This window comes from Rhinolophus sinicus, chromosome 1 (assembly GCF_057876585.1).
Source record: "Rhinolophus sinicus isolate RSI-liver-muscle chromosome 1, RSI-T2T, whole genome shotgun sequence".
In the NCBI taxonomy this organism is placed as follows: Eukaryota; Metazoa; Chordata; class Mammalia; order Chiroptera; family Rhinolophidae; genus Rhinolophus; species Rhinolophus sinicus.
In genome coordinates this window covers 156,038,412-156,052,270 of record NC_142501.1, presented here as the reverse complement: position 1 = coordinate 156,052,270, position 13,859 = coordinate 156,038,412, and the positions used below count along the sequence as shown (strand labels likewise).

The following is a 13,859-nucleotide window of genomic DNA, read 5'->3' as shown; positions in this document are numbered from 1 at the left end:
TTTTTCAAGATGGTGGACATCAAATCTTAACCCAAAAGAAACAGTTCAAGGAACCAGTAAGCAATCTTAATCAGGTAATAGTTCACACATCTATATTATTTCTCTAATTCAAGTAATGTCCCAACCATTTCAATGCTCAGAGAGATAAGTAGTAATCTGGGCAACTGCAAATTCACCGAATCTGTTTAAAAGGCTTGTAATGAGCACAGAAAGGAGTTCAATATTTATTGAGAAACGAAAGACAGTAAACTATGTCCATTTTACTATTTCATTTAATCTTCATAATTTTCTACTGAGTTTCAAAGTTGTAGACACAAATTAATAGCATATAATAAGATGCAAGATAATTAATCAATATTATAAGCATGATACTATTCCACACCAAGAAGACACTTCACATTACACTAGACAGGAGTTGCAAACACACTGAATGTAAAACCAACCATCACTATAAAAAGTCAGTTCAGAAAAACCTTCACTCTTGCCAAAATTAAAACAAAAACCCCCAAAAGCTATCAGATCAAATCTGAAACCTAGAGTTTTCTATTGTAAAATTCCAGCAAAAACAAAATGAAAAAGGAGGCTGACTCTCACAGTAGACTTGATTCTTGCAGTAGTACTTTATATTAAAAAAAATGGAATTTTGCCAGGGTTGACTCAAAGAAGACCTTAAGAAGGGCATAGATTTGTTGGCTTTTATGTAGCATTTTTAAAGTACCTAATCTATTAAAGGAAGCTTAAACCTGATTTGTGCCTGGTAAATAATAATAGCAGCTAACATAATAGGAAACACTGTTCATTGACTGAATCAACATCATCCTCTTTTTTTTCTATGAACTGCCAATCAACCAGATTATACTGATTTGTTTTTTCATTGAATTATACATAACTAATTGTATTAAAAGCAGAATCAAAGATGTAATAAATAGTTTTACTATAGGACATGAGATGAAATGCAGGATAATTTACTAATTCAAAGCAAAGTGCAGAAGAAGAAACTATTTGGCATCGCTGGAGAGGGAAAACTGCCTTAATTTTGTCTGTGTGACCATCCCCGGCCTGATTTGGATACCAAGAAGTTTCACACAATCTCTGCTCTCCAGGATTTAACACCGTAATGAGGACGATAAACACACAAGAATTAGAGAACAAGAGTTTTAAGCTCCAAGTTCTTCAGGACTTGAGTGAAGAAATGGAGAAATGAATATGGGCCAAAGCTGTCGAGCTGCATGCACCTCCTGGAGCTCTCAGCCACACAGAAGGGTGACGCGGGTGGCCCATGGGCAGGGAGAAGGAGAGTCAATGCACTGAATGGGAGGTCACAGGAACAAGGCAGGAGAGGCTGCGGCAGTGTAAGGGCCAGTGTGTGCAGAGCAGTGTGTGTGTGTGTGTGTGTGTGTGTGCGCGCGCACGAGGGGAGTGTGTGCTAAAGCTGGGGGACCATTAGTTGCCCAGGCAAAGAGAGAATAATGTAAGATGATATAGCAAAGGAGAGCCAAACTTGAATTTTTCTATTTTTATTATAAAACATGTAAACCTTGAGCTGTAAACCTTGAGCTCCCTAAAGTTAGGTGCCAACTACTGAACAACTGGGACCCTTCATACATTACAACATATGTGCTACTTTTCAAAGTAATTCCACCAGAAAGGAATGCCGACCGAGCTCAAAGTACCTCATGTCCTGGAAAAGCCATGTCATGGAAAGTCAGAGCAACATTCCAGACCAAATACTTTAGATTCCTGGGATATGTTTCTTTTGACTACTGTGGGATTCACACATACACCCACACAGACACCCACACACACACAAATACATATATACACACACACACACACACACATATAAAATGTATATAGTATACATAGTATATATATAATTATGTATAAATATACTTTCATGAATGATTAAAAAAAATTTACATCTTCCCAACACACAAATGAAGAAACAGCCATAGAAAAACGTGATAGAATCCTGAAATAAAGCCCCTTTTGAACATGTCGTTTAACAAATATCCTAAAGGAACAATATAAACATATATTAATGCCACTTTACTTGAAACCACAACGATAAAGATTTTAAATGCAAGACTGTGAAAACCCTAATCCTGTATGGAAAATATGGCAAATATGCTTACTGCTCCAGTTATTGCCATGGGAAATAAATCCTAAAGCTGACATTCCCTCTTATGGAAAACAATCAGAAGGCGGTTAGAAAATTTTTTGAAAAAAAGAAAGAATGAAAAAAGCTGAAAGATGTTGGTGTGGCACGCACCTTCTGTATCATCGCGCATTTGCTCCACCAAATCTGTCAAATCCTCCCAAGAGTCTTTGCAAACGGCAAAAAGAAAGGAAAAGAAAGATAAAGTGTCATGCAAGCCAAGAAAGAAAAGTGCTATTAAAAACAAGGTTTCAAAAGGGATCATTGGAAGGGAGATTTCTAGAACTCTTTCCACTTAACCCAGAGATTAACAGTGAAAAGGGCTGGGAACACACTCGGGAGGAATATGACACTAACTAAGCAGAGGTATCAACTATATTAAATATGTTTCAAAACTAAGATTAATAATTTCAAAGTTTCTAATAAAAGGAAACAAAGATTCATATCCCATAAAAAAGTAACGCAGATTTTTTTTCCCCACTGAAAATCAGGATTAGGTTCTTTGTATTCTAAGTGTACACAATGTTGACCTCATTCAACATTTAATCACTTCAGTGAAACTAAAGAACATGTTGAACATTTTTTAGAACCAGGGTTAAATTCCTAATTTCCATCACCATCCCAAGGAAGTCATTTTATAAACAGAGGTAGGAGACCGTAGCAGTTGAGAGAACAGACTCAAGAGCTAGAGGCCTGGGCTCACATCCCAGTTCCATCCCTTACTGGCTGTATGACTTTGGTCCAGGTACAGTAAAGTACTTCATCTCTTTTTCCTCAGCCAGTTTCCTCATCTATAAAACAGGGAGAAGAACAGTACCTATCTCACAGTACTGTTCTGAGGAGTAAAAGAGTAAACATAGGTCCTAAATCCTTCATCTGAATATTTTCTGGCTAAATGTATTTTGAAATTCAGAATATATATTTGATTTTACAAAAGTAAAATGGTACATCGCGAGGCCTACAAACATGCAGAACTAGCAGGGTCTGGGGACAGCACTTCACAATCAAACACATTAATACTTTTGCATGAAATAAATATTCAAATAAAATAGGACGAATAAAGATTATACAGAGCCTCAAGTAAATTCAGGTCATGTTTTAGCACCAAATGAGTCCAGGCAAATTTAAGAGAAATGCTTTTGGTTTTCAGAGTTTTGGATTTTGCAATTGTGGATCTGTATGTGTAAAGCACTTAGAAAGTGTCTCATACAGAGAAAGCACAATATAAGTGTTAGCTACTACTATTTTACAGTAAGTTAGTGTCAAAATATATTATATAGATATATTTGCAAATATAATTTCAGGTATATTCCTATGACTATGTTACAGATTCATATGTCTATGTAGGATTATAAATTCACAAGTATGTACTCTTTTAACTGTTACATTAGTTTGCCCTACAGACTTGCTATGTGACCTTGTGAACATCAGTAAGGTAAATATTCTTATTTTATTCTTTATTTTCTTGAACTAGAAACCATACTTGTCACCTAATAAAACAAAAGTCTACCTTATTACAGCAAAATAAAAAGATCCTCCAAGATTAGTGCAAAGAGCTGTGGAAAGTGAAGTCCTAGGCAGAAATGGGTGGTAAGTAAAAGGATCTATCTCTCCAACTTTTCCCTCAGCATGACCCATCTAGAGCACTTTTCTGTTCCAACCAGATATTCTCTAATTTGGCTTTTTAAACAAAAATTTTAAGTTATGAGAGTCAGAGCAATGGAATCAATCTAAAAGAGCCCTCCTCCCCTGAAAGGTCAAAGATGTGTTTTGTCCTTTTGAAGTTGTTCTTCACTTTACCTTGGCATGGTCAGGATTTTATGTTTTCAAGAATGGATACAATGCTGTTCTCTACAACCTCAAAAGAAGGATTTATAAAATGTTTTTTAAAAAGTGTGCCCTCTGGAATATCTTCAAATTATTAAAACAACAACAGAAGCATCTAATACATGAATCAAAGAGGTGGATGGTAGCATGGACAACTTTGTTTCTTTCCCAGAGCATTTAATTTCTCAAGAGATAATATTTGGTTGCCTTGAGCATGTTTTGTCTTGTTTAAAAAACTACATTAACTTTAATTTGTACCATTAAAACACATATTCACAAATTGCACAGAGGAGTAATCTAAAGGCTGGCTAGTTGATACTGAAGATAGGTCTGGATTAAAATGTTGCTACAGATAATGCATAATCTACAGTTGTACCGATCAGAATTGTGCCAGATGTGTACTGTAAATGTTAAAGTAAAAAGTAAGGGGGAGCTTCCAGTTACTGTGGTTGAACAGCCTCAGTTCCCACTCACCACACTGAGTGACAAGGAAAGGAATGCATAGTTCAGAAACGCCAAGGGACTGTCATTGTGAGTGGTGTCATAAGACTGGTAACAGAACATCAGGACCACCACTCCACACCAAACGCCTCGATTAAATGGTTAAAAATGCTGCGCCTAACAGACTCTACAATCTTATTTTTAAGATGCATATGAACAAAAGCATTTTTTAAAGTCAAGAAATAATAGACAAGGTTGGAACCGTATAAGGGCCCCGAATTAGATGCATAGCTTATCTGAGGTTTATTCTGTTTTCTTGGCTATTATTCTATTTCAGGTATAAGAATGAATAAATCAATAGACTAATTTATGTAGCTCTGGAAATATTCAATTAAGTTGTACTGCAAAATAATTGATTATACAGTAAGTCCATAGTGACTCAATGACGACAGCAGTGTGGTCTGGTAGAAGAGGTGCTGGCTTTGACACTGAGACAGACCTGGGGTGGAGCCACTGCTCTAGTTACTTCTTTTTAATTTGGATGAGGGAACTGGCTGAAACTCCTTTCCTCCTTAGAAGCAGCCCTTGAATAGGCTCAAAGTGCCTCTCCATTGTTTATGTAAACAGGTTTGTGAGATCTCGCTTCTTCTTGATGTATGCTTTCTGCAGGAGTATTATTACTATAGACAACAGAGTTACAGTCAAGTTTATAGACAAATGTAACCAAGTTATATATCTCCTTGAGGCTGTCTTTTATTTAGAGTGCTACTTTTTAAAAGTTTATTTGTTCTTGGGGAAAATCCTTCCTGAAGCCCCAATTACTGATCACACATAACTTTTAAAGGATTGTTGTAAAAATAAAAGCTAACAAATTTAAAGTACTTAGCATATCACAGATCCTCAATGTCTGCTTTACCTTTACAAGAAACCAATGTGTGCCCCTGTATTCTGATTTGGCTACAAACTGGATTCCTCTATTTGCCATAATTATTCAAAGAAAACAGAGGGGATGGTATTAAAAAACTAAATATTGAACACAGGGGAAAAAAGTCAAATGTAAGTAGACCAAATGACATATTTAACAGCTGAGGTGCTGTTAAACTAACAATAATATAATTAGCTTGGTAACATAATGATAAAAACTAACAAAGGAACTGTCAAGCTAATTTCAAAAAATGATTAAGAGGTCCTGTTCCAATAAACCAGTAATTTAGTCCAAGGTCTATCTTCTCCCCACAGTACAGAAACAACAAAAAACATCAGCACAGAAACTAAAAATGGTCCTGGAAAAATGGTCCTATTGTGATTTATAATAAAAAATACATATTTGGTCTTCATCCCCAGTCCCTAACAAAGGGCTCCTGAAATCCTTATAAATTCTTAACTTTCTATTGGCATTTGAAGAGTGTGCGTGGGGGGTGGGGGGGTGGGGAGGGGTGGGGATGGGGGTGCAGGAGCACTCTCATGGGACTGAGGCCTTAACCTGTGGGATGAGATGCTATATCCAGATATACGGAGTCATAAATTTAATATTTACTGGGCATGTATGTTGAGCAAAGGAATTTAGTAAGGCAGTTTGTACAGTAGTTTGTACAGACGTTCCAAAGATGAAATATCTGTAGACATTGTCCTTAAGGAGAACTAAGCAGCTAGAGCACAAAGTCAAAAGGGATTGGTATTAGAAAGATGAGAGAAGATAAAACAGATTCCTAAGTCAGGTGAGCAGATAAAGTAGATTCCTAAGTCAGGTGAGCAGCTAGGTGACACTGGAAGGCTAGGGAGGCCAGGGCGTGATGGTGACGGGATGAGGTAAAGGGCCCCCATTGGTAGGCCCTTTGCTCTCTTGCCTGAATGGCTGCAATGGCAGAGAACGTCTCTGATACACCTCAACTGGGAAGCTGCTGCCCACAAGACTAGACATTTTGGGATTCTCAGATGAAACACAGTACTTCTCATACACACTCTATTTTACTTCTTTAGGAGAAAGAAAAAAGAAATCCCAGTAGCCTTTTCATCCCAGAAAGCAAACTCTAGTGCTCTTAGAAAAGCATGAAATTTCTCATTGCACATTAACAGTAAAACTCACCCTCTTCTGCTTAGGACATTGCCATTAGCTTAAAGAAAACAAACAAACAAACAAACAAACAAAAACCCAGTATCATGCATTTTACAGTTGCTGAATCAACTGTTCTAAAAAACCATAACTATCTCCTTTGGAAAGTTCATATTTTAAATAGTGTGAGAAACCACAACCAAATACAGCAGCAAAAGGCAAAAATGAGTTGCAAAGAAGTAGCCAATATGGAAGTTCATGATGCCATGCTATTACATATATTTTTTAAACATTCACAGCAGCTTGGAAATGTGCATTAAAAAATTAAAATATATTACTACTTCACCCAGAAATTCCACTTCTGAAAATGAAAGCTGGTAAAGTGTTCAAGTTATAAATATAATAATGTACCAAAACTATCTGTGGCACATCTGTAGGAAGTCAAAGAAATTATGGCAAATTCGAGCAACTGAAGACATTAAGTGAGGTGATACAGATTTCTATTACTCATGTGGAAAGATACTGCAGAGAAAAAAGGTAGTTCACACAACACAGATATGGTATGATTTTACATGTATAAAATTGTGTGAGCTTGTAGGTGAACTCTGTGTGTATATATTAAAAAAAGAAAATCTGGTGATTAACCTGATCAGTGGTTATTGATAAGTTTTAGAATTTTAGATGAATTATACTATTTTGTATTTTCTACTTTTCTGTATTCTGTAACACTCAAGTTTCCATATATATATATATATATATATATATATATATATATATATATACACACACACACACATACACACACACACACAGACACACTATATTCACCACACTGACATGTACATTTTATCATTTTATTATGGGAATATTTAATTACGATGAAAAATCAATAATTATTTAGGGGCCATTTCACTGTTCCTCCATACTTATGCTTCCAAGCTCATCTAATCCTTCTATGTGTTCTTCATAAAAGTTCAAATACCAAAAATTGCAAGGGAACAGATTTTAGTATTTATACCCCTGTACTCAAAAGTACTTCATAGCAGTCAGTCAACTGGTGAGGGGTTGGAGGAACCACTATGGAAAATTGTGCCCCATTACACTCTCTACCACCACCTCCCAAAAAGGGGCACCACCAAAAAGAAAAAAAAAGAAACAAAACAATACAGAACTACAACTGAAGAGCAGAGAATTGTGTGGGTTCTCTCAAATGACAGCACTTGCTCTCTTTACAGCCAGGTCTCAGAGGCACCTGGTTTTGGGAATCAACAACTTGAATTCCAATCTGAGTTCCATCACTGAGTACTAGTTATCTAATTCTGACACAGCGTTTACCTCAGGAAAATGATAAATATGTCAGGGATTAGTTTAGGACAAATGACCTTTTGGTGTCGGAAGCTGATAATCCAAAGAGTAAACATGAACTCTATTAGGAAAGGCACAAATAAAAGATTACAATAAAAGCTCTGTTCTAAGAAAGATCCCGAAAGGGCTCACCAATAGAGAGGAAAGACAGTAAGGCACGTGATTCGTGACAGTGCACTAAAGTGGAGAGCAGTGCAAGAGTATTAAGGGATTGGGAATAAAGTGAAAGCAGACCTGAAATGGGAAGGAGAAAGCTGATTTTAGGGAAAGCACGATACAGTCAGCCCAGAGGCATCATGTAGCTCTCGGGAGGCTTGAATACAGACTGGGGTGCAAATGACACTCTGCTGATATCCCTTCCCAGTTTAGGATTTTACAAAAATCCCAGACTAGGTAAAACTTACCTTGAAAGGGTGTCTAGTTGGGCTATTCCCAGAGCAGAGCAACTGAGTGGGATGAACCATGTCCAAAGAACTTTGCCTGTAGGTCTCTGAGATGGTATAAAAAGCTACCACCTTCTCGTTTTGAGAAGTTCACAAAGGCCACCTCGTGCATGTAATGTAATCACCCAGAGAACCTGATAATGTATAAATATGAGGTTAACCGGGCGGAACAACAAATGTTCCAGTAATCTCACCAAGGGCAGATGACAAAAGGAGGTGTGCCACACAGAAAGCATAGAACAATAACATGATTCTGTGGGGGGAAAAAAAAAGATTCCCAACGACTCAGGTGTTATTTTCTGAACACTTAGGGAGGGAATAAGTCAAACGCTGTACAGAACGCACTAAGGTCAGGCACTGTGGGTCGCAGCATTTAGAAAGCTGCCCTACACGCAGCATTTAGAAAGCTCTGAAAACAAAGCGTGGCAGTAAGAAAACACAGGGCTGTGACCTGGAAAAATCCAAAATGTCTACTACAAATAGACAAAAATGATACTGGAAACTGAATCCAAAGCAGTGGCTCCACTTCTAAGCGACTGCTCTTGTTCATCGCTGTGTGAAACTCTGTCACAGACGGTACTTAATAAATGTGAGTCACATGGACGGATGATTGCATACCTATAGTTTACATAAAGCTTTTTGCTTTAAAAAAAAATAGCATTTTTCCTGATTATATATTAATATGTTCTTGTAGGATATTTTAAAAACATAAAGAACTTTGAAGAATATTATAAAAATCACCAGTTCCACTGTCCAGAAATAATCACTTTTTACATTTTTGGTACATTCCCTTTTATTCGTGTGTATGTGCACCTACATTTATAACAAGTTGTGATCATAGTGTATCTACTTTTTATATTCTAAACAATTTGTGATTCTAAACAAATTGTGATCACAGTGTACACGACTAGTATGTTCTAAATAATACCCTATGCTATTAAATATTCTTCTACACACCATTTTGAGTGTTCATTGTTCAGATGTTCTAGAATTTATTGAACAATTTTCCTGTTAGGTTACTAAAGGTGCTTTTAAGGTTTTGCTGCAATAAATCACAATACCATGATAAATATACATATGCAAACTTTTTGTCTATCTCTGATTATTTTCTTAGGATCGATGTCTGGTATAATCACTGGGAATTAATCTTTTAAGGTTCTCGATACACACTAATTAAGTGATTTCCAAAAAGGCTGTACCAATGTAATACTCTGCTAGCAGAGCCCCTTCCTGAGTCTTCTCATACTTTTCATCAGCACTAAATATTACTCATCGATATTTTAAATAACAATAAATTATATTGTAACTTACATAAACTTCTATTTTCTAAATAAGATACAGTGAGTCTGGAATATGAGATAAATGATTTAAAAAGAAAGAAAAATTTAAAAACCTAGAAACTGTAAATTGTGTGCAATGGAGGGAAGGTATTCCAATAATCTTTTCTTTTAAAATGCATTATTTTCTAGGGTTATGGGGCATTAATGAGTTCACTTTAAATGTGCTGGATATCTATCATAAACAGTACACAGTACTGTGAGGCCTTCTGAAGGACGCAAAAGAGGAATCACATGGATTAAAATACGTAAGTAAGTCACTGGAGAGTGATTCCAAGTGCATTCAATCAAGTGACGCAGACAGTACCCAATGATTCAGAAGATGAGGGTGTTGGATTGTTAGAGAAGGCCTTGGGGACGAAGGGAGTCACGGGTCCTTTCCCTTGCCTAATTTAATGTCAGCATGAATAATCTCAAGAGGGAGTAGTATAACAACAATAATTAGGGTTTTGGCAAAGTACAGAATCAACAGCCTAGCTGGAATAGGTAAATACTGAAAAGGAGTTTGCAAAAACATTGGATAAGCAAGATCACTCAAAGAAGGGCACAGGAATGCTTGGCTAAAGAGTAAGGATTCAATGTAGTTACTACTGCAAACAATCCATAATTACGAACACTACTGCTATGACAACAGGTTTTCACATCATTTTGTACATCTGCTTGAGAAATACTTTAAATTTAACACATAAATGTGCTGCCTGCCAGCCAGGTCAGTTTCAGCCATGTGCCATTTTTGCTGTTTGGCCAGTATCTACACAACTATGTAAATATTTGTCCCAAATGGCTTGCTTTTGGCCTCATTTGGATGCTCACTGGACTTAAACTGGCCAATGCTATGTTCAACTGTGTACATAACTGCTGGAAATATGTCACCAGAAACTGGGAAGAAGACACCCTTATTACATAAAGGTCTGTTGTTGGACTTATGCTCACTGAATGCCGGTACAGGAGTGCTGTATCACAGGTTAACTGTGGCTGCCCGTGTTTGTATCCTGGCTCTGCTACTTATGTATTATACTCGTATCCTCGAATGTCAATTTGAGCATTCATTACATGCTTATAGTTTTCTTAGTAGAAGAAATACATGTTCATCATCAAAAAGATAAGGGAAGGTTCACACATAAGTAAGTGAAACTAGGAAGCCTAGTCACAAATTTGTATGTTACTGATATTCAATATTAAGTAATCGTTTTATTTTTCTTTTAATTGGGAGAAATGATTCTGGTTAAGTCTTATTATATGATTTACTACATCCTTATTTTATTAAAGTATAGAAATAAATGCACACATATAATGAACTTATTCACTGTTAAAATACATCAGATTTTAATGGTAAAAAATTAATACTGTGCACAACCAGAAAAGAAAAAAAATCTATTTTATCACTACCCCTACCATTTTGTCCAGAGTAGAGCATGTGGCTTTATTAATATTTCTGCTCAAAGAGGTAAAACAGATTGCATTTCTGATCAAATTTAATGGAAAGGAAATTCGGAAAGGGGCTGAAAATATATACTGGAAATCTTCCAGTTCTGGCTTTTGGGTCTCTGAAAGCGCTGTCTCCCCACCTCACCTCACTCCATCCCACTGCCTCCAGTTAATGCCCTGATAAGTCCTGCACACCTTTAAGGTCTGACCCCAAACATTACTTCAACTGGAAATCTTCCCTGGAACTCCCTAAGATTAGATTTTTGGCTCTATACCCTTGTATGGCAACAACTGCCATGGTACTTGAAGTCCCCCCCCCCCCCCCCCCCATTGCTAATGCGGTCGGAAAGCACCGAGGACTGGGTTTGCTCACTGTGCTGAACCTTCGGACCTAGTGCAGTGTGGGGCACCAATTATAAGTGGGACACCTAAATGTATGTTGAATGAAGGGCCAAGGGTCTGATCTTACGATAAAAACTGCATGTTTCTGAAGAATTACTTTTTTTTTCCTTTGGGGGTTCTAATGAACACTAAGGATTCTCCCCCAGAAAAAAATGCACAGATATAAGATTTTATGTATAATTTTTAGGATCGTGGATCCCAGGATTAGAAGCCCTGCACAAGACTGGAATGAATTCATGCTATAAAGTTTCTTGGTAAACAGCCATTTGGCTTCTCCTGCCAAAATGCCCATTGGGACGTGCACTTTTTTCATTAAAACATACAGTCCCCAGGCAGGATGGGGTACACTAGCATGCGGTGATATTAATGAATAAAAGTACCTTAGTAAATGTCATTGGAGTTATCTCAGCATAGACACTTCCCACAGCCACTGAGTAACAAACATTTTCCATTTCATCTTCAGGGGATTTTCCCCTGCTTATATCATATCAGTAGAGTATTCCCTATTGACTGGAAAAACCTGATCCCAAATCTGCACCCATACTGTCTTTTGGGAAATGTGATCACTCTAAACGCTGTGTGGCTTTGAACTCCATGTCCCAGTTACTAAGAAACAGAGTAGAACTTTGGCAACTAAGTGGTTCACATTTGTTTTACAGCAGCCTCTGACATCTTTGTTTCATCTCCTTATCTCGACAGTGAACTCACTAAAGGCCTGTCTGTTTTAGTCCCTAGAACTGGACTTTGCATCAAGGCATGTCCAATAAATATTTCTGACCAACTGACAGACTTAAAACACATTCCATGCGTGTAGTGCAGTACTGTCTATGCACACAGATGTTTCATATAAGCTCTCACTTTATACATTACAGTATGAATGTCAGATATCCTAAATGAAAACTAAAGCAAAATGCTACTGCCAGGGAAAAACTGTAGCTATGCAATAACAGCATGTATGAAGTCTGCCATCACATAGTTCTGTACAGTAACCTTAAAATCAAAGACTTGAAAAAGGTTCTCTTCTTAATGTGTCTGTCCAATATATCATTTCTTCAGTCTGTCTCTTATTATCTGTATTTGAGAAGGAAGTTTTCTAAGTTAAAAAAGTAATTTCAAAGCTCATAGTTGTCTTTGTAGCCAAATGGTATATTTTATTAAACTGAACACCTTGCATTACTTCTCAATATCAGATTCCCCATCTTTAAAAGAAGGTTAATAGGAAAACAAGTATTTCTTGATACCTGAATTTTATTTAATGCTAAAACGTGAATTTAAGCAACTCATATTCACTTTTAGTGTGTCTGGTAAACAATGAGTTCAGACTATTTCAGAAGGTTAGATTCAAAAACAGAAATATATATTAAAATGGTAATATATTTAAGAATGTGGTTTAAACTGTTATAGTTTGAATAACTATTACACAAATAACTAATTTTTATAAGGTGCTTTACATTAATTATCTCATTTAATCCCCCTAACTTACAATCAGGTAGGTAGCCCTCCTAACTACTTGCTATGCCCCAGCTCGGCCAGCTCACTATGCCCTGTTTTAAATGCCCTCCTCACCACATCTGCTTGGTGATCACTTAGTTACTGCACAGGGTCCAGGCCATCTCACTTACTGGATAAAGCCTTTCCTGAACCTTCTCCTTTCCTGTGGAGTCAATTCTAGGCTTCTGTCTTTGGGGAAAATCTACTTACAATCAAAGATTTGTAGATTAGCTTCTGTTTTTTTTTAAAAAGTATATTTAAAAAAAAAAAAAAAAGAAAGAGATCACCAACTTGACCACCAATGGGCATAAAAATAATGAAGCGAACATTTTTATTTATTCCCATGTGTTTAAAGGTTAAGTTGGGCAGAAACTTTAGGTCCAGGCCTACACTGTGGGCTGCACAGTGAGGCAGGAACTCTGTTATCAGAAAACAAAAACTGGAAACCAAAAAACTTCTATTGCTGAGGCTACGCCGTCTATATTATCGTCTTAAGAGAGTCCGTTATGCTTTTTGCCCACTTTCTGTTGTGGGAGTCAGGGGGCCAGTGGAGGATTTGGGTGGTCAGAGGGCTTTCCCTCTACTGCTCAGCCAGGAAGTATTCTGTGACTACTCCTGTGGGTCCAGGCACCAAGGGCTCCATTTTGTCAACAAAGTGAGATGTGCATTATCAACTGGCCTGGTGGCCACCACTTAAATGCTGAGAGCTAAACTAAACCTAACAGTTGTCACTGGTATTAATATGAAAGCAGACATTTCTTGAGTCCAAATGACTGTGTGTACATCCAGAGTCAGCCAGTGGAGCAAGGAGATAAGAAGCCCGTAAAGCGCCACCGAGTTTCCTAGATCACTAACCTACCGATGCCTTTCCTGCGCCTGCGCTTTCTTCTATTATTTCCATTTCTAACCATATG

The 13,859-nt window shown here is 37.1% G+C and overlaps 1 protein-coding gene across 14 annotated transcripts in view; it reads right to left on the bottom strand.

Annotated features, from left to right (window-relative positions):
- Positions 1 to 13,859, bottom strand: part of RUFY3 (RUN and FYVE domain containing 3) — a 67,541-nt gene that overhangs the window by 37,454 nt on the left and 16,228 nt on the right. For 8 of the 14 annotated variants that reach the window (XM_088791258.1, XM_088791259.1, XM_088791267.1 and 5 more), the window contains exon 2: positions 2,273 to 2,326. The exons of the other annotated variants lie outside the window; for them this stretch is intronic. In XM_088791258.1, coding sequence (XP_088647384.1) covers positions 2,273 to 2,326 — 54 coding nt within the window. The remainder of the gene's footprint in view (positions 1 to 2,272; positions 2,327 to 13,859) is intronic. 14 annotated transcript variants of the gene reach the window in all.